At 49.9% G+C, this 20,589-nt stretch overlaps 1 protein-coding gene across 2 annotated transcripts in view; it reads left to right on the top strand.

The window, feature by feature from the left end:
- The first annotated feature begins 261 nt into the window (after window positions 1-261).
- AMOTL1 (angiomotin like 1) overlaps window positions 262-20,589 on the top strand; it is a 43,779-nt gene continuing 23,451 nt past the window's right edge. The window contains exons 1-5 of one of the 2 annotated variants that reach the window (XM_032203277.1): window positions 262-378; window positions 2,600-3,497; window positions 13,574-13,841; window positions 19,434-19,578; window positions 20,440-20,529. In XM_032203277.1, coding sequence (XP_032059168.1) covers window positions 2,659-3,497; window positions 13,574-13,841; window positions 19,434-19,578; window positions 20,440-20,529 — 1,342 coding nt within the window. In that variant the 5' untranslated portion in view covers window positions 262-378; window positions 2,600-2,658. Of the gene's footprint in view, window positions 379-2,599; window positions 3,498-13,573; window positions 13,842-19,433; window positions 19,579-20,439; window positions 20,530-20,589 lie in introns of those variants that run through there. The other variant, XM_032203268.1, reaches the window with a different exon arrangement.

Below are 20,589 nucleotides of genomic sequence, written 5' to 3'. Positions count from 1 at the left end.
ACCAGGCTGTGCTGGGGCACGAAATGGCACTGATGACTTGGTGGCTGCCACTCATTCCTCAGAGCTGATGTGGTGGTGAGGACAGCAGAGATGGTGACCCCAGCAGGGCTTCTCAAGCACCTAACAAGGCTCATGATTATATTTTTTTTTGGTCTTCTGTCGTTAATCATGGCTTTATATTTTGTCATGCACGTGGTTTATTTCCTGACAACCCATCTTTCTTCCTCGCAGGCTCCACAGCTGTTTGTTACAAGCCTACCACCCCGGGCCAGCTCCTGGAAGACGCCGGCTTTCTTTACCAGGACCACCAGCTGTTTGCGGGCAGGCATGAAGTTCCTCCACTAACAGCTGAAGCCATCAGCACTAAAGAAAAAGCTGGTAAGTGGCTGGCCACTCCTCCACAGGAACCCATCACAGGCTTCTCCCTGAGCATAAACCAAACAGCTTGGACCCTTTGCAAGCAATATTTACAGAGCTGAAGGCCAGCTCCTCATCCTCACACAGCCAAAGGAGAGCTGCCTTTGACATGAGTGTCAAAACCCACCATCGTTTGTCACCTGTGCTTGTGGAGGATGCACCGTTTCTGCTCGTCCTTCTGGACGTGGCTGCTCTTCTCTGAACAGCTGGACCAAAGTCCGTAGCTTTTTGCCACCAAGTCCTTCTGGACCTGAAAAATAGGCACCTGAAGTGCATCTCCTGAATAGAAGGATGCCGACGGGTGACTAGCACAGGAGAGAAAATCCTCGTGGTGTATGATAAAGAGCTCTCTGGAGTGCGTGGCGTTGGCTTTATCCACTTCCTTCACTCCTAGCCTAATAACCAGACTGCGAGCTTTCTCGCACGTAAGGGAGGTTTTTATTGCAAGTCTGCAAAAATGTCCATTACGGCAAGACTTCTGTGTGCTGTGATAATGCAAATAGAGCAGTAAGGGTTTGCTGTAACTGTGGGGACATAAAATGTAGGTGGATGCTTGGCTGGTGTGCAGACAGGTGGCTGTGCACCTACCTGCTTCTTGTTGGCTCCAGCACTAGCCTGGGGAGCTGGCAGACCCTCAGAAACCTGGTGGCCAGGCTGCCACCCCCAAGACAGGCTGACAGGCAGATAATACTGTCCCAGGGCAAGCAGAGAAATATATTTTGCAGAGCAGGCGTGGAGTGGAACAGCCTGGGAATCTTCTCTCTCTCTCTCAAGCCCTACAATCATGTTTAAGCTTTTGCCACAAAAAAAAAAAAATGTTAGTGGAAATGACCTATTCTCACAGTTCAGAGTCAAAGGCTTCTCTTCCCCTCTGGCATCCGGATTGTATAGAAGTTATCCCACAGCATGTGCAATAACTGATGAAACCTCAGGGAAATACCAGACCTCAGGAGAAAGTTTTGCTTTTTAACTACTTTCGAATGCCAAAAAAACAAATGCAAGCACTGCTGCAGAACTCCTTTGAGAATTGGAAACAGCAGGATAGAGAAAAAGAGTTGCCAAGAATGACCTCAAAAACTGAACTCACAACAGCACCTCCTTCTTGCCTAGGAAACTGGGAGGACCGTGAGCAGAGCTGAGGGCTTCTTTTTGCTTTTGCCTACACCAGAGTCTTTCAGGAGCACCCCTCTGGGTGCAGGCAGCCCTCCTGCAGGTCTTTACTCCTCCTTGGGCTCCTGGAAGGAAGGGTTATGCCATTAGATGCTTTGCTCCAGACGAACTTCACTGCATATATCACTTTCTGTGGCTTTTGAAGCCTGTGCTGCTACACACAACAAGCAGGGGTGAGCTGGAAAAGGGAGCTGGAGCCTGCTCCAGTATTTGCCACCAACCCCCAAGCTGTGCAGCTTTGGTACAGCATCAGTAACACCTTAGCCCCATGCAAATGCAGCTTGGGAGACTGGGTGAAAAAATTACACTATTTCCTCTGCTTTACTTCAGTAGTCTCTGCTACAGTGGTTTGATCTGTGATGTTTAAAATGCTGATATCACAGCCGTGACCTTAACATCGTCGTTGTACTCCCCCAGCAAAATTACAAAAGCTGGTATTGACTCACATAGAAATAGCGTTGTTGGCCAGAGGGGAAGTTGCAGATTTAAGACAAGATGCCAGAGCACAGATTCCTTTTTAATTACACTTTCTGAGCCCTTTTCTTTTCAGCATAATTTTAGAGTTTTTATGTGATGCGTTCTGCGTTATGTTTTATTGTGGCAAGCTTGTGAGGGGATTCGTCTCATCAAACCTCAGCTGTCAAAAATACATCGTCTGATTTGGCATTACCACGGAGACTGCCTCTAATCTGTGCAAGTCATCTCCAGGGAAGGATTTACCCAATTCATGTCCTAGAAAAGATCACATTTACCTGTCCCTCCGTTGACTGGGGTCAGCGTGGGGCACAGGGAGGGTATTGAGGAGACGAGCGTGTGTTTCTTTGGGGTCACTGCGCACAGAATGAGGGATGAGCTGGGGTGGGGGGTGAGGATCACAGCCATGGGGCTTCGGAGGGGCAGAGGGGTGCCAGGCCTCCCTGTGAAGAGCATGGTGCTGGTTCCAGGCACCTTGATCTTTGAGCAAACCCCTGGGCTGGTGAGCACTAACCGCTGCCTCTCTCTCCCCACCTAGCCGAGGAAGCCCTCTGCACCTTGCACCCTCCAAACTTCCTCCGGAGCTCAGAGGTGGAGATGCGAGGCTCGGAGGAGGTGGCAGCCGGCACGGTCCTGCAGCGCCTGATCCAGGAGCAGCTGAGGTATGGCAACCCCAGCGAGAACATGAACCTGCTGGCCATACAGCACCAAGCCACGGGCAGCGCCGGCCCCTCCAACAGCACTGCCAGCACTCTCTCTTCCACAGAAAACCTCGCGCCAGAGGACCCACAAATGGTCCAGCCGTCGGCGCGGCAGGAACCGCAGGGGCAGGAGCACCAGGGGGACGGTGCTGTGATGGAGAAGCAGCCCCGGGCCGCGCAGCCCCCGCACAGCAGCGAAGAGCTCCCCACCTACGAGGAAGCCAAAGCCCAGTCCCAATTTTTCCGGGGCCAGCCGCCAACGGGGCCGGGGTTTTATGTCGCCGGCGCCTCCGGCCAGAAATCCAGGACGGAGGGGAGGCCGACGGTGAGCAGGGCCGGCAGCGGGCAGGCGCATAAGGACGAGGCGCTGAAGGAGCTGAAGCAGGGCCACGTGCGCTCGCTGAGTGAGAGGATCATGCAGCTCTCACTGGAGAGGAACGGGGCCAAGCAGCACCCACCAGCCCCGGCGGGCAGCAAGGGGCTGAAGGCGACCCCAGCGCCCAACAAAGGCATGGACCCGCGGGGCCCGCCGCCTGAATACCCCTACAAAGCCAAGGCGGCGGCGGTGGCGGCGTCCCCCGGCAGCAAGGTGCCTGAGCACGGGCTTTTCTATGGTGAGCAGCACCCAGCGGGAGCACAGGACGTCCTCAAGGCTTCCTATGTGGCGCCCCAGCCTGCCCGGACAGAGGTGGCTGTTGTCCGATACCAGCCGCCCCCCGAGTATGGGGTGACCAGGTAGGAGCTTCGGGGCACCGCGCCGCCTTGTTCGGGACGTGGCGGGCAGTGGGAGTGGGGCTGGTGGCTTGTGGCCATGGGTGTTTTGGGCCAAGTTGCCTTGGGGGATTCCCCGTTCATGACCTGCTTGTAGTTCTTCACCTAAAAAGCTGTGAGAGCCCACCTGGAGTGCTGTGTTCAGCTCTGGGGCCCCAGCATGAGGACGTGGAGCTGTTGGAGCCACAGGGCTGATTAAGGGGCTGGAGCACCTCTCCTACAAAAACAGGCTGAGGGAGCTGGGGTTGTTCAGCCTGGAGGAGAGAAGGCTCCAGGGAGACCTTACAGCGGCCTACCAGTACCTAAAGGGGGCTACAGGAAGGCTGGGGAGGGGGGATGGCAAGGCGGAATGGCTTTAAACTAAAAGAGGGGAGGTTTAGATTGGATGTTAGGAGGAAATTCTTCACTCAGAGGGTGATGAGGCCCTGTCCCAGGCTGCCCAGAGAAGCTGTGGATGCCCCATCCCTGGAGGTGTTCAAGGCCAGGCTGGATGGGGCTTTGGGCAACCTGGGCTGGTGGGAGGTGTCCCTGCCCATGGCAGGGGGGTTGGAATTGGATGGGCTTTAAGGTCCCTTCCAACCCAAACCATTCTTTGATTCCATGATAAAAAAAAATCATCTCTATCCTGATGTGGCATCCGGCTCTTGCTGTAACACTGAATTTTAGTGAGGAAACGCAAGGCCGTGTTGTACCTCAGCAGCTGGGGTTTTGTGCTTTGTGATTCACGTGGAAGAGCAGAAGGTTGGAGATGAGGTCTGGCCTGTACTTGAGTGCGAGTGAAAGGCTGCTTTCTAAAAATGTGAAAGGTTATAACCGGAGCCCAGTATCCCTGAGATCTTTGAAACCCCAAATTGAAAAATCTGTGGAAAAATCAGCACAAGGCTGATTTCTGAGACAGAGGCCTCTCTGTTTCAGACCTTTCTCATCACTCAATGATGCTTCCACCAGCAGGGTGAAATTCTTCCCCTTACGAAGAGGGCCAGATAAAGTGTATACATCACTTATGCCCTACTTAAATCCTCCAAACAAAGCTTACAGGAGACTTTTATGGTCCTTGGCCCCTCGTGCTGGGCCTCTGCGTGAGGGTGGTTTTATTCCAACCGCATTAAAAATAATCCCGAGTGTTTATTTCCTGTGAGCTGATTGCTGAGAGCCGCGTGGCTCCTGCCAGCACCGCACCGCCCGGGTGCTTTCACTTGCCCGGGGCTGCAAACAGAGGCAGGCCCGTGGGGTTATATGGCTTCTGCCTGGTTATATGGCTTCTTCTGTCCCCAGCACCGCCACGTTAACCTGCTTTTCTTGCTCTCCCTAAATGCAAACGTCCCTCTGTGCCACCCCACCCGCTCTTTGACCTGTTGGGCAGCGTTTTGCCGGCCTCGCTGGATTTGGACAGCTGGAGGTGTCTCGTGTGAACGTGGTTTTCGTTCAGGGAGTTGCTTAATTAGGTCTTCATTGACCCCAAAATGCCCCGAGGTTTTAACTGGGTGTGTAACTTGGTGCGTGCACTTGTTTTGCTGTGGGGAAATGATGGTGCAGCTCCCCCCCTGCTCCCTTTATGAAGATCTTGGGGCATAAAACCAGGGAGAGGATGCTCAAACTGGCAGCGTTCGGAGAAGTTTTGCTTTTGCTTCAGAACAGGGATGAATTCGGAGCGTGGCTTTGGTAAATGCTGCAAGTTGTGACAAGGGTAGGGCCCTCGCTATCCCTCCGAGCAGGGAGCACTGCTGGCCTAGCCCCAGTGAGATGTTTTGCTTCCCAGCCTTCCCTGTGTGGAGTCCCTGTAATTTTTCAGAGCAAAATGATATTTTAAAGAGCTAAGCGAAAATCTCTGTTTATGCAAAGAAACAGCTACATGAACTCGAGCGCAGCGGGGTCAAGTTGAGGCTGTGCTCTCAGGAAGCCCGAGCAGGGCTCCAGCAGCTGTTGGTTGTGCTAACAAACATCTCCAGCACTGCCTTCACCCACACATGAAAGGAGCTGGTTGGAGTTTATGGCTTTTGGGAGATGCTGATTCAATCCCCAGTCCTGCTGAGTTCCCGGTAAGGCAGCACAGTTTGACCCCAAATCACCCCGCAGAGGGGATTCTGCCACCCTGTGTGCTCCGTTTCACCTCCAGCACACGGTCGGTCTCTTTGGGGTTGCTCCGTGTCCTGGTACGCACCTGAGGTCTTTGTACCTCTCCTAATTTTGGAGTTTTCAGTTTGATTTCTTTTCTCCCCTGCTGTATACCAGCTCCTATCTGCCCCCCTAGGCTGCAGGGTCTCCTTACAGCCCTGGTCTCCAGGAATGTTTGGGTGACAAAAGGGGTAGGGTCTGGAGATGCTGGTTTTTCTGTTAGGGGAACTGAGGTGAGAAATTCCAGCTTTTATCTCTGTGGGAGGGCTGGGAAGGAACCTAATGGAAATGGAGCTTTGCCTGTGGGAATCTCACTGTGCCCTGCATCTCATCTCTGTCCTGGCCGGTGTCTGTTCCCCAGCCCATCCGTCCTGGCACCCTCTGGGGAGGAGGGACTGCAAAAGGCTTCTGCATTCCAGAAAAGAGAGGAGAGAAGCACAAAGCTGCATCGGTCTGGAGGGAATACCCACAGATATCAGGGATGCAAAAAGCCTGTAGGGTCACTGGTTCCCCTTTTCCTCTTTTGTGTGATGAGGGAACTGCGACTGGAAACCCACAGATGTTGGCAGGTAGCTGTTGAAGGAGATGGAATAACTGCAGCTGCTGCTGAACTTTTTTTTTTTTTCCTTTCCAATGTGGCTGGCTTTGAAAGGGAAGACTGCCTTTAATAATCATGGTGGTAAAATCTCACATCTTTCCTGTAAATACCAGTTCAGGTAGGATTTGATACTACAAATAACAGTGGTGCAGTTGGACTAGATGATCTTTGAATATCCCTTCCAAATGAACTATCCTATATCAAAATATTTGGTATTATCCTAGACACCTCTTAGTTATATGATACTGCACTAATTAGTGTATTTACATAAATTAGGCTCAGTGATCTCTACCTCATGGACATCACGATTGTAGAGCAGAGCTTGAAACCTGAAGCTTAAAAATCCAAAAAGACAGAAGGCAAATAAAAAAGAAGCAATATTTATTCTTGTTGTTAAATACGCATATTTTTCAGTCAGCTGCGTGGTGCCTCAGGCCCTGACTCACAACTCGTGAATGCTTGAAGCTGGCCAGGTGTAATAATCTTTAAAAAAACCAAAATAAAACAACTTTTCCTTTCCTAGATGCTAGCTTCTAGAGCGCAGCTATTCCTTAATGATGCCTGCTAACATTCCTGAGGTGCATATTCAGAGACCTGGAGCTTGTCAGGTAAAAGGGCTTTGAAATAACCTGATCTGGTGGCAGGAGACCGTGAATGAACTGCAGTTTGCACAACATTCGGTCCTGATGGTTCAGTCTCCAGCTGGAGAATCCATCACGGCCTTTACAGGCTTGTTCCACTCGCTCGCTGCCATCTCTGGCACAGACTTGCATCTCGGTTTCAGCCTGTTTTTTCTAGTTACCAGTTTGGATTTTGCAATATCTTCCTCAGATACAGCGAGCAGCCCCATGCTGTCAGTTCTTTAATGCATTAAACAGACGGAGCCGGGAGCCCTTTCATTATTTCACTGTTGAGAGGGGGAAGAAAAAAGAACTTTTTTCCTTATGGAAAGCTGAACTAGACGCAAGGCAGATCAGATGTAACATCACCTCTGCAATGCAACTGCATGGTCCTTGTTTATGGACCTCATAAACACTTTCCATGTCAGACATCGGCACCCTGGGAGCCCGCCTTCCACCTCGTTACCTGTTCAGACGTGTGAGGGTAGTCCCAGGACAGGGATTCCCACCTCTTGCTGTAGCCTGCTGTATTTATTCCTTGGGGGAAGGACTGTTTGAGCTGCTCAAGTACATACTGTTTCTCTGTGCCCCGTTTAAGCAGCGATCCAGATTGCTCAAAGTGAGCAGTGACTCCTTCCCGTTGCTCCCTGTGTCCCTAGTCAGATCCTAGTGTCCTTTATCCAGAATGATTAATTAATAAATAAGTATTTAATAAATAAGTAATGTAATAAATGTATAATTTAATAATAAAAAGTATACGTGATGTGAAGGAGGCCTGGAACTGCAAACACCACTGCTTGGCAAGGGGCGACGTGCAGAAGTCTTCCGTGCGGCCACCTGATTTAATCCGTGTGGTTAAAAGATGGCACGAAACCGAAGGGTGGATTTAGGCTGTTTTAAAGCCAGGCCAGTTTTTTACGTGCCTCAGAAAATTCCCCCCGGCCTGGATCTGCAAGCCTATATTTAACTGCTAGCACAGTCTGCGGCTTCTCTGGTTATTTGTGCCTTAACCCCCCCACACCGCTACTGTTTTCAGACAACCTGTCTATATTTACTCGTTCAACCACATGTCTGCAGCCAGCCAGGGGGCTACAAGGAGGTCCTTTTTCTCCCGGAGACACCCCGGGGAGGCTGATGGATGTCCCTGGGGCGGGCATCGTTGTCAGGCACCCATGCTGACGTGTGCTGATGCTTCTCGGCGAGGTAGTGCCGCCAGCTGAAGTGGATGCTGGCGGCTGGAGCGTTGCATCATGTCCCCGAGGCTGATGGAGGTTGTGGCACCAGCCACTGCAGAAGGGGTTTGTATCATCTCCCGGCCCAGTCTGGCTTTCATTAAAACGAACAAAAGAAAAATGAAGCTGTTCCAGCAGCATCAGCGGTGCCAGTGTCACTTCTCTTTCTCCTTCTGTATTATCGTCTCAGGTGATTCTTCTAGGACACCTTTTCCTCTGCTGAATATCAGCTGGCCTTATAAAGAATATTTTCTGTGTGGCTTCCTGGGAAGGAATATATCCCCTCCCTTTCTTAACTATGTATATGTTGAATACCGTGTGTCTTCTCAGATAATTTCCCCCTGCAAATCGTAATGTAGTCACCCACAAAGTAGTTGGACCAAGTCCAGCCAGCATTAATAAACATCACTATCAAAATGGTGAATTCTGGAGGGGTGAGTCCAGGTGTGCAAAAATGGGTTTGAAATGCATCTTTGTGTCTGCAAGGTGCTTAGGCTGTTGCTCTTCCCATAAAACAGGGAATTCTACGAGGGCTATGTCTTGGCTACTGAAAGACTTCTCCCATTTCTGGCTGTATCAGCGTTTAATAACGGGCATATAACTGTGTTTCCTTGCACCATGACCTGCAGACTGGGCTTACTGGCTTCTCTGTAACCCTGCCCTTTTCCCACATGTTAGGATCACCGATTCTTCCATGTTACCCACAGATACAAAGAACTGCATTTAAAGGCTGCTTCATGCTGCAGAAATCGTGCTGGAACTCGATTCCAGGGGACGCCTGGCTCTGAAATTAGCATCCAGGCTCAAGGTTCTCAGTCGCTGGGCAGAAACAAGCAGCTTTATTGCACTTTCTACTCTCATTGTAAGGCAGAAACTTCAGGCAAAGACCTTCACCCCAGTGATGCTGGTTTCTCTTCGCTGACTCAGGTACAGCATCCCCAGCAGACACGTGAAGCTGAGATGAAGTCCTTTGGGAGATAAAACAGGCCAGGCTGCCCCGGAGGCAGAGGAAGGCAAAGCATTCAGAGAAAGATAAGCTAAAGAGATTAGAGGAGGGCATTTTAATTATGAATGTAAATGTCGTGGTATGTTGCAACCAAAGTCCTTACTCAGCTGGCTGCTCTCTGTCCCTGCACAGAGAGCCGAGATGTACCTGCACCGTGCACAGGTGGACTTTCCAGAATATTTACAGGGATTTTAGTTTCATTGCTTCTTAATGCTGCCCTGCTTCATCGAGCAAGAGCTCTTCTGTAGTTACAATTTCCTGGTAGTCAATGGCAAGTAGGCTTCATCATTAATTGGTTTCCTACTCCTACATACAGCTGCAAATTGCCCTTGATATTCCTTGGTGTTGATTATTCTTTCTCCCAGGGGCTCCAGTCCAACAGGTGTATTGAGACCGTGCCTGAATTTAGGGTTGTGGATGGCCGTGCTGAATTCTGTGGGATTTCTCACGAAAGTGAGATCCATGGCCAAGTATTCTGTTGAAGACAGTGTACTGAAAGCTATCCATGGCAAGTTCTATATACTGCAATCCATATATCACTTAAGAGAGAGTGCAGAATAGTAAGCCTAGCGTGATAGCCCTTGAAAAGCTCTCTCTGTATCTGTGTTTCTCTCTATTTCTTGCATTTTTTCATTTCTAGTATTATGTTGCAGAAGTCTATGGAAGCCCTATTTCTAGAATCATGTCAAGAAAAAATATGTTTTCAGTACAAATTCTGCAGTAGTGTCGCAGAAATACACAGAACTCACAATGTTCCACAGTTGCATGCTTTTAAGGACAATTTTTGATGAAAATATGGTAGGCTGGAAGATTTTAACCTGCTCTAATGCAGAGTAAGATCAACGTTTAAAATACAGTAGAAACATGCGGAGAATGTCATTCTTTACTAAGTCCAAAGGAGCTCAGGATAATCCTGATTGCTTTGTTCCTTTGGAGTTTTTACACAAGAGCTTGGATGTGAACAAAGCCGATGTTTTAATTCTCCTGTTCCTACAGATGTTGATCTGTTAACGTGACTCGCTGTGTTGATTTGATGGGATATATACAGCCAGAGATTTTACAGTTGGCTACGTCATAATTAAATTGGGACAGATTAAATGATTATTTTATCTCCATCCCCATGATAAGAAGGCGGGCAGGGAGGGCAGACGACCAGGCTGAGCAAGGACCTGTTGGTCAAACTGAGGCACAAGAAGGAAATACACAGGCAGCGGAAGCAGGGACGTGGCCTGGGAAGAAAACTGAAGATGCTGTTCAGATGTGCAGGGATGGGATCAGGAAAGTCAAGGCACGGATGGAACAGAGCTTGGCAAGGGATAAGGAGTAACAGGAAGGGATTCTGTGGGTACATTGGCCAGAAAAGAAAGGCCGAGGAGAGTGTGCCCCCTCTGATGGACGAGAAGGGAGAACTGGTAGCAACAGACATGGAGAAGGCTGAGGTACTCAATGACTTCTTTGCCTCCATATTCGCTGATAGTCAGGCTTCTCACACCTCTCAAATCTCTGAACCTGTAGATGAGGACTGGAGGAGCAAAATCCTTCCCACTGATACAACTGAACAGGTCCAGGTCTGTGGGGCCTGATGCCGTGCATCCCAGAGCCCTGAGGGAACTGGCTCATGGAGGTGCCAAGAGTCTTCATCATATTTAAAAAGTCCTGGCAGTCAGGTGAAGTCCCTGGAAAAAGGGAAACATCCTGTTTTTAAAAAGATTAGAAGGACTTGGGGGTTCTGGTGCAGAAAGCTTGGCATGAGCCAGGGAGATGTAGATTAAATATAAGGAGAAAATTCTTCCCTCAGAGGGTGGTGAGGCCCTGGCACAGGCTGCCCGGAGAAGCTGTGGATGCCTCATCCCTGGAGGTGTTCAAGGCCAGGCTGGATGGGGCTTTGGGCAACCTGGGCTGGTGGGAGGTGTCCCTGCCTGTGGCAGGGGGGTGGAATTAGATGATCTTTAAGGTCCTTTCCAACCCAAACCATTCTGTGGTCCTGGGAATGTCAGAATGTTAATGCCCACTGAACTGCTGTGCTTCAAAAGGAGCAGTGGCATTTGTGCTGGTTCTTCTGTCCGAGCTGGAAATGCTTTGGAGAATCTCTCTGTGGCCCCAGCTATAAGGATGCTGGTGCCTGGCTGCTGCTACAGCGTTTAAGTCTTTAGTAGCTCGATGGACAATTCACAATTCAAGAAAAAGGAGATGCTGGGCACCTCTCCTCCTTCTTTAGTATAAAGCAAAACAGATTGAAACATGTGAAAAGGTCAAACTGATGGGAGAATGAGATTTTCCAAAAGTACAGTGTCAAGAGTTCCTGCAAGCATTCAAAGGGTGTATCTACAACAGGAGATTGCACTGCTTTATGTTGAAAATGAGAAAGTGCTTCATCTCCCCCGGTTTAGTTTCAGAGATCAATTTAGAAATGTGTTATATTGCTCAAAGCTGTTCCCAGAAAGAAGTGAGAAAACCCGTACCTGTAGGAAATGGGTGTCTTTGGGGCAGCATAACTGTGTCCAGACAGCAGGGCTTTAACCCGCATAAAATATACCCGTGTCTTTTGTTTTATATTTATTTTAGGACACACTCGCTCACGTTTAGCTGAGCTATTTGTGGTGGTACAACAGGTAAGTGCAGGCTGGCTGCCAGCTGCGCCGAGGAGATGCAGTGTGCTTGGCTGCCTCTACACACATGTGGAGCACCTCTTGCATCACAAGTGACATCCCCTGCTCCACTGCAAGGGGTTTTGCATTTTCAAGCAAAACAATGGGGAGATGACTGCTTTGAGCTCCCCAGTTGCAAACCTGCGAATACAAAGGGGAGTGGAGCCAAGCAGCCGCACTGACACGGTCCTCATGGCTGCTGTGCTGGGCTGCGTCTTCCTGGTGGCCTCAGCGCTGTCTCAGCCTCCCGTGCTCTGAGCGGTCTGAATTTGTGGGGAAAATGGATTAAAGTGCTCCCAGCAATCAGCACCCGAATCAGATGCTGATCTGTTTCCCATCTGCGGGTCTGTTTCCACATGGGTACTTTGGCCACAAGCAGTTATATGTATTCTTCTGTAGATCCAGCTCCTTTGGAGGAGAAGTCCCTGCCTGTCTCTGGCAGGCCCTGTCCCTACGTTATGGTCCCCAGCAGTGATGGCAGCACCAAAATCTGTGCCTTAGGGTGCCAGCACGTGCTGGGGACCACCCAGCTCTGCAGAAAAGGACCTGGGGAGTCTGGTAGACACCGAGCTGAACATGAGCCATCAATGTGTCCTTGGCACTAAGAAGGCTGGTGGTCTTCTGGGCTGTGTTACGTGGTCCAAAGCATTGCCAGCAGGGTACAAAAAGGATGGAGTCAAAGGAGGGTGAGCAGGGACCAATGTCTTAACCTAGCGCCAGTGCCCAGGAGCTCTGCAGCCGCCTCGGACCCCTCGCTTTGAGGACATTTCAGGGGAAGTTGGGGCTTGCTTCCTTTTGCAGCCGGGGCTTTGCCGAGCACCGTCAGAAGGCCGCTGCATGCAGCTGCAGCAGCCAGGAAGTCAGCGTGGGAAGGGCTCCGCACACTCCTTTCCTTTCTGGCACTGGGGCCGGTGACAAATGCAAGCACACAAGCCCACACGGTGTGCTCCCCCTGCTGTGTCCTCCTCCAGGCTCAGGCAGCATCAAGCACCGCTGCAAAGCTCTGCAGTGGGTGCAGGGAAAAGAGCTGCCGGGGCATCCTCTCCAATCGCTATGAGCTCGGCCCAGGTTTTCCCAATCTTTTAGGGCAGGTTTTTCAAAAGCCTGTTGGCTTTTCCTCTTGTTCTGCCACCACGGCAGGCAGGGACAGGTTGTTATCGTCAGCAGTAGAATTAGGCCAGCGCTGAGAGCCTTTGAAAACCCCACTTTGAGGAGCCGTGTAGACAAGCCATCATGTTTGTTATGTATTCATTTAGCACAAAATTGTCTGCCTGAAAAACGGCATTCATGGATCTGCGAGGCCAAACGGCATAAATGCATCCATTTGTCAGATCCCCTGCCTTGTGCGGGGGCTGCAGCAAGCCTGACGGCTGGCCGCTAAGCTAAAACGCACTTTTTGGAAAATGCTTGGCTGATGGACTTCAGGTGGGGCCGAATTCGGCCGCTCAGCCCCTCAGCTCGGGTTTGGAAGGGTGAGTAACGTGTCCCTTGTGCTGCTGCCCCATCCGTCAGCTTAAGCCGCTCGGCGGTGGGGTTTGCGGTGAGCTGGGGGCAGGGAGAGGCCGCCCGAGCTGAAATATTAGCTGTGCACCTAGGCCAAAATGCCGCTTTGCACTCAATGCTGCCTTTATCCCGCCGTGCCAGATGTATACATCACTGTCAGGAGCCGGCGGCGAGACAATTTCCCCGTATTTAGGAGTGACCGAGGGCCGGAATCACACCCGTACGGCCACAACCCGCTGAATAAACCACGCGGAGGCCCCCGCGTGCGTTTTGAGGCCGCGCGGCTCTGACGCCTCCCCTGCCTGTGCTTCCCCGCAGCCGACAATGCCAGCCGCCCTTCCCAGCGCCGCCGGCCCAGCAGCACAGCCCCATGTCCTCGCAGGCCTCCTCCGCCGCCGGCCCCCTGCTCCCGGGCTCCTTGGGAGCTCCTGGCCAGCCGCCAGCGCCACCGGGCCCGCAGCTGACGCCCGACGCCTTCGCCATCGTGGAGCGGGCGCAGCAGATGGTGGAGATGCTCTCCGAGGAGAACCACGTGCTGCGGCAGGAGCTGGAGGGGTACTACGAGAAGGCCGACAAGCTGCAGAAGGTACGTGGAGGGGTGGGGATGGGGTCTGGGCTCCGTGCTCCCCGGTGCATTCGGGTCCCTCAAGATGTTTGCAGTCATGTCTGCAATGGGGATGTATCAATGAGTCATGTCTGACCATCGCCTCTCCGTGGTGGTGTCCCAAAAGTGTAATCCCATGCCCCAAGGTCCCTCTGCATTTAATGGGGCAGCCCATCGAGTGTCCTTCAAATGGAAACTTTCCCCATCCACCCATCAGTGCCAGCTTCTCGTGAACATGCCCCAGAAGCCCTGTGCAGGCAGGGTCTGCTCCCAGGGCAGCCAAGTCCTGCACAGACAGCAGGGCTGCACGTGAGGAGCAGCTGAAGAGCTTGGCCACTTCTGTCCTGAGCTGTCTTATTCAACACAATCCTCTGTCATGTCCCTCTGGAACCATAAAGGCTGGCAGTGGGGTTGATGTGATTTGAACATCGGGGTTGAACAACCGAAATGACGAGGTTTGGACAACATGGTTGTCACAGAGGTCTTCAGTGACTGCTCTGAGTTTCTAAAAAGTGATCTTAGACACATGTTTGGACATCTTGGTTCAAAAAGCACTGCCCCCATAGCTGAATGACCTATGTGGTAAAGATTTTACTCAAAAACGTGTTTGCAGAGATTCTGTTCCCCCTTTTTCTGTATGCACACTGCATATTTTCACTGGAGAAGGATGATGCCTCATTCATGGCCTGGAGTGACAAGGAAAGAGAAGGGGAAATTAAACATGGGAGATGCTGGGAGCTCACTGAAGTCAGTGCAGATGTTCCTCAGGTCTGCAGGCTTTGGGTCCCAAGGGCCCAGGCTGTGTGAGTTATTTATACAAACTGGAAATACAACACGTAAGCTACTGCAAGAAGTCTGGGGAAGTGCTAGAGCACGTTGAAGGTAATTTCTGTCACAACTTAGTGAGCCAAAGAGGAAAGGTGCCCTCCTGGACCTGCTGGTTGGGAACAGAGAAGACCCTGTGGGAGATGTGACAACAGGTGGCTGTTTTGCCACAGCTATCATGAAATAGTTGAGTTCAAAATGTTTGATGTAATGAGAAAAAAGGTCAGTGAAGTTAGCACCCTGGATTGTAGGAGAGCAAACTTTAAGCTTCTCAGGGGGCTAGTTAGCAGTGTCCCCTGGGAATCTGCTGTAGAAGGTTTAGGAGCCCATGCCTGGAAATCTTTTCAAAAGTTCCTGGTTGCTTTTCAAAAGCCATATTTTAAAAGCCCAGGAGCAGGCGATCCCACTCTGCCTCAAGTCAAGCAAGAGGGGCAGAAGGCTGGCTTGGCTGAACAGGGAACTTCTCCTGGAACTTGGTAAGTGAAAGAAAGTATATGAACTCTGGAAGCAAAGTCAGGCTTCACGCAGAGAGTACAGGGCTACGGTTCACATTTGTAGGGAGATAACATAAAAGCCAAAGCTCAGCTTGAGTTGACACTGGCCACTGTGGTGTCCGACAACAAAAAGGCTTTTTCAAGTATGTCAACAGCAAGAAGAGGCCTAAGGAAAACATTGGACAGATACTTGATGAAGATGGTCACCTAAGAAGTAAGGGTGAGGAAAAGGTGGAGAAATTTCTTTTTTTTTGCCTCAGTTTTTAATATTGATGATAGATCTTGGGTTGCCTTGTCCTCTGAGTTGGAGGATCATGACTGGAGGAGCAGAGTCTACCCATGTGTGGTCACCAAAATAGTCAGTTGTATCAGCTGAATGTTCATGAGTCCATGGGGCCAGATGGGATTCACCCCAGCCTACTGAAGGAGTTAGCAGACGTTGTAGCTGGACCTTTACCAAAGCTTTCCCTGCTGACTGGACGCTGGCCAATGTTGTAGGCATCTACAAAAGAGGTATAAGAGAAGACCCAGGAGACTACAGACCTGTTAGCTTAACCTCAGTGTGGAGAAGTTATGGAAACAATTAACCTGGGTGCTGGTGGAAGGCAGTCAAAAAGCAAAGCAGTTATCAGGCATGGCAATATGGTCCTGCCTCATGGCCAGTCACTAGGGGTGTCCCCAGGGCTCAATTCTAAGGCCAGTCCTGTGCAACCCCTTTATCCGTGATCTGAGTGGAAGGCACCCTCAGCAAGTCATTTTATGACTTCCCACCACAGTGGGCCTAGGCTTCAGGTCTTTTCTCTCTGAATTTAGGAGTCTCAAGAGCAGCTCACTTTTCCCGTGCTGTGTTTTGTCAGGGTGTTGTTGGAGCCACCTTTCACAGGAGGAGAGGCAGCTCTGAGAGACCATGTCCCAGCCTCAGCTTTGGGAAAGTCTGTGACCAGAAGGTTCAAAAAGGTTAGAAAGAAGACCTGTTGTACTGTCGCTACCCTCATCTTTGCAGCCTCCTCCTCTGTGTTGGATTCACAGAATCTCCTAAACTTAGCCAGGAAATTTCTGCAGCAGCATTATTGGGGAAGATGGCTGTAAGGATTTTAAGGCTGACTTCCCCGTGGCCTTTGTGGGCAAAAGTAAGGATTCCAGTTAATAATTCTACAAAAGCCATGTTGTTCAGTAAGAGGTATGATGCCCTAAAAATGTTCAGTTTTCCTTTCACACTCTTAGGAACGGCTCTCTCTTTATCTTGGATGCCCTGCGAGTCGATTGCATCAGACACCGACAGAAAGGTATTCAGGCACGGGGCTGAAGTCTCACTTCAGTCAACAGAGCGTGGACTCGAATCCCATTGACTTCAGGGGAATGTAAGCAGACTCTTAAAGCAAAACACATGCTCAAGTGCATTCTTGCTTCAGGAAAATTTCCTGAACCAAAATCTTAATGCATGTTATCATTTCTGCCCTGCTTTTTTTATAATGTTTGAACACATGGACGGGGCAGGTCCTCCTGTGTTCCCACCGCCTGAGCTGAATGCCACCCCTAAAAACCTAACAGTGAGTTAAATTCCTTGCGCTGGGTGTGGAAACTCTTCCCTGCTGTTGGAAGTGGAAGGGTCATGAGAAGTACTCCTTTCTCATCTGCGTGTAACGAGGTTATTATAGGTAGGGCAACCCTCCCTGCTCTTCTGTATTCCCATAACAGAATTAGGAGAAGAAATTAGAGAGGGAAAATCAGCCTGACGCAGATTGCTCCCGTGGGCATTCCTCTGAACGGATCAGCCCGGAGGGCTGTCAAATTCTAAGTCATGTCTGAACAGACATTGTGCAGAGAGGTACAAGGCAGCGATTAATCCCTGTGCTGTCTGATGTGTTGTCTGGTTTTCTTATCTAAAAAAGAACTGGGAGGGAAGGGCATGTTTTAATTATTTTTTTTTGCTAAAGTAGAGCGTTATGTTTTTTTGCTGTTGTATTTTTGTTGGGCAATGTTACCTTGCTGGAGTTTAATTGCTGGGCTGGGCTGGCTCTTTCCCGTGCTGTTTTGTGGGGGCTGTTTGAGTAGGTCAGCTCAAGATGCTACCAGGGAGAGAGGAGGCTGAATCGTTCTTTTCCCCCAGCAGAAGAAGGGAAAGGAAATCCCAGAGCTCCTGAGAAGGATCAGCATAATTTCTTGCTATTCTGCCCTCCTTTAATTTTGTTCATCACTGATGGAGGTTCTTAATTTTCCTGCAGCATCTGCAGGCATCTCCTGCAGGAACAGCTCAGTGGGAGAAGGGAGGTGCAGGAGGGTGTTGGGACACCTCCTGAGCATGATGTTTGGCTAGGATCCTGTAGTTAAGGGTTCAGGAAAGTGCCCTAAAGATGATTTTTGCTGAGCCAAACCTTCCTTTCAAGGAGAGCGTTAGAGAAACTCAGTGTGTGTAAATGGTCAAGGAGCAAGGTAGCTTGAATACAGCCTCTGCTACTTACAGGAAGAGAACTTCTGCTAGCAGAGGTCATGTTAAAGGGAAAAAAGAAAAAAAAAAGCCATAAGAGGATCAAGTGACTGCAATCGTGCTGTTACTTGAGTAACTAATTGGTATGCTCTGATTCTGCAAAATTCACACTAAATGGGTTTTCTCATGAAATATGTCATACATTTTGGTGAGGCTTTGTATGAGCTTGTGTTGTTCTGTGTATGAGGAAAAATACACGTAACAGCACGGGAGAGGAACTGAGGAGGGGCTCTTTATCAGGCAGTGATAGAACAACAGGGAATGGCTTTAAACTAAAAGAGGGGAGGTTTAGATTAGATATAAGGAGGAAATTCCTTACGGCACAGGCTGCCCAGAGAAGCTGTGGATGCCCCATCCTTGGAGGTGCTCAAGGCCAGGCTGGATGGGGCTTTGGGCAACCTGGGCTGGTGGGAGGTGTCCCTGCCCATGGCAGGGGGTGGAGCTGGGTGGGCTTTAAGGTCCCTTCCAACCCAAACCATTCTGTGGTTCTGTGAAAAAGAAAACTTATCGTGTGTTTTTGAACAACAGTAATGTTCAGGATGAATTTTAAACCAAGATTCTCCAGTGCATGATATTTTTAATACTGATTTCCTGTTTGTGGGAAGTAAATTCATTGCCAAGCATTCTGAGTGCAGGGAAGTATAAAACAAATCTTTGCATACACTTTGCTGCAATGCAGTTAGGATTTATGCAGTGTTCCTCTGAGCATGCTGTCCCCATCGTGGGAACCCTCTTGGTGTCTGGCTGTGTCTCAGCAGCCTGGGGACCCACATTTCCAGGAGTGATTAGCTAAAATGTAACAGGGCTTCCTGCGGGTCCTGCTTTGAAAAAGAAAATTAAAAAAAAAAGGAAAGTCAGAATAATCATTTGTAGTTCACCCAAGAAAGTGCCATAGCATGGCATACAGCTGGTTCAACATGTCATCCTTGTCTTGGAGCCGTGGGGAATTGTTAGCTGAAACAATTGTACGAATGGCAAAGGTGACTGCTCCAGCATCCCTGGTCCTGGAGCTTGTATTCTGCAAGCACTGCAGCTGGCAAATTAAACCTAAAGCTTCATGAGCCCCGGAGAGGGACCTGCCTCCACAACAAGTGGAGGTGGGCTCACACCCTGGCTTCACAAATCACGAATCCGTCCCACCCGTGACTCAAGAGGCTCAGAAAGCACCAGATTTAGAAAGGTATGTGGGAGGCTATATATATCTCCTGGTTTTCCAGCCCATGCACATTATCGAGCTTTTCTCCACAAACACGAGAGCCAGGCATGCAGGAGCAGATTCCCACCTTGGTGCTGATCATTCCTTCAGCAGTGATTTAGCCAAGCTGTAATACCTGACGTGAAATCAGCTAATTAAAAGAGCTGGATCCAAATGACCTGAACAACAAAAGCCTGCCTGGGACTGTCTTCCTGTCAGTCTTCTGGATTCAGATTTTAAGTTGCAAGCTTGCCAGGTTTCAAGGAGATGATGTTAGGAAGATTGAACACCCCCTAAAATTGTTTTGGCCTGTTATAGAGAACTTGTTCTTGTGTACAGCAGTTTGCAGTCAAGGGAAGAAAGGAGTGAACTGCAATGGTTTAAAGCTGAAATGAGGTTAGAGTCAAGGCTATAACGTTCCTGGTGGTGTGCAGAACTTCTCATTTTAGAGGCAGGTATGACACTGGGCACAGGCATTGCCCCAACACCCGTGCCCCATCGCAACGCTCTGTGTGAATGCCAGGTGGGACACTTCCCTGCTAGGCTTTCATGGGAGCTCTCTCTCCTTTCAGTTTGAAATAGAGATTCAGAGGATTTCAGAAGCTTATGAGGGCCTGGTCAAGACCACCACTAAAAGGGAGTCTCTGGACAAAGCGATGAGAAACAAACTGGAAGGAGAAATTAGGAGACTTCACGATTTCAACAGGGATCTCCGTGGTATGTTAAGTTTGCATGTTTCTTTGTTTGTTTTCCACAGCTGACACGAGTTTCACTTTTCACAAGCTCCAGAGCAGCAGGCTTTAGAGGATTAATTTCACCCGTTTTAGATAACCTTCTTGAGAAATCAGGCCCTGCTCACTGGCATAAGACAAGGATGGAGGAGTAATAAATAATGGAGGAGTAACTGTTGGCTGTCCAGGTGCCTGATGGGGCACGTTGGTACCTTTTCGTGCAGTGAGATGCTCTCTGCAAGCAGCCTCCTACTTTTAAGAGGAGGCGAGGGGGCTGGCTGCTCTTTTTGGTGATGGTGGGGAGCACACCCAAAGGCAGGTGGCAGTGGGAAACTGCCCACAGTGTCCCTGCAGGCTGGTGGCAGGGGAGTCTCATCCCTCTGACAGCCGCCCTTCCCAGGGGAAATCATCCCTGGCTGCAGAAGCTGCTCCTTTCCCATGAAAGTCCCAAGGATCAGTGACACCAGGGTGGAGGCCGCCTTGCCCCAGACCATCTGGCAGCACCAGGGGCTGCACTCTGCCGTGGGAAGGCATCCATCACCTTGCAGAGCTGGGTAAAGGCAGGCTGCAAGTGCATTGCACGTTTCGGACAGCATGAGAAATGAACTGCTTGGGCACGTTAGCTGCAGATGGCAGAGGTTTTTCCTCCAGCTTCTGGAAATCTGAATGACACAGCTTCATGGAAGAGGTCAAAGGTCTCATCTTTTATGTATGTGTCAGCCTCCATTTAAATGCCCTCCTTCAGAGTCTATTTATACTGCGCTGCTGGCACACATCTTATTTTCTTGGTTGGCCTACAATTTTATATACATATATTTATACTTAAAGTATTTCCTGTTTTTTGCAGAACGACTGGAGACAGCCAACAGGCAGCTAGCCAGCAGAGACTTCGATGGGCACGAGGATAAGTCCACAGAGGGCCTTTATGTCACTCAGAGTGAGTTCTGTGTTAATCTGTTTCCAAGGTGCCTATATATATATGCACACACACATATAT

Source organism: Aythya fuligula, chromosome 1, assembly GCF_009819795.1.
Source record: "Aythya fuligula isolate bAytFul2 chromosome 1, bAytFul2.pri, whole genome shotgun sequence".
Taxonomy (NCBI): Eukaryota; Metazoa; Chordata; class Aves; order Anseriformes; family Anatidae; genus Aythya; species Aythya fuligula.
Note: the sequence above shows the minus strand (reverse complement) of the source record. Positions and strands in the feature narration are given on the sequence as shown.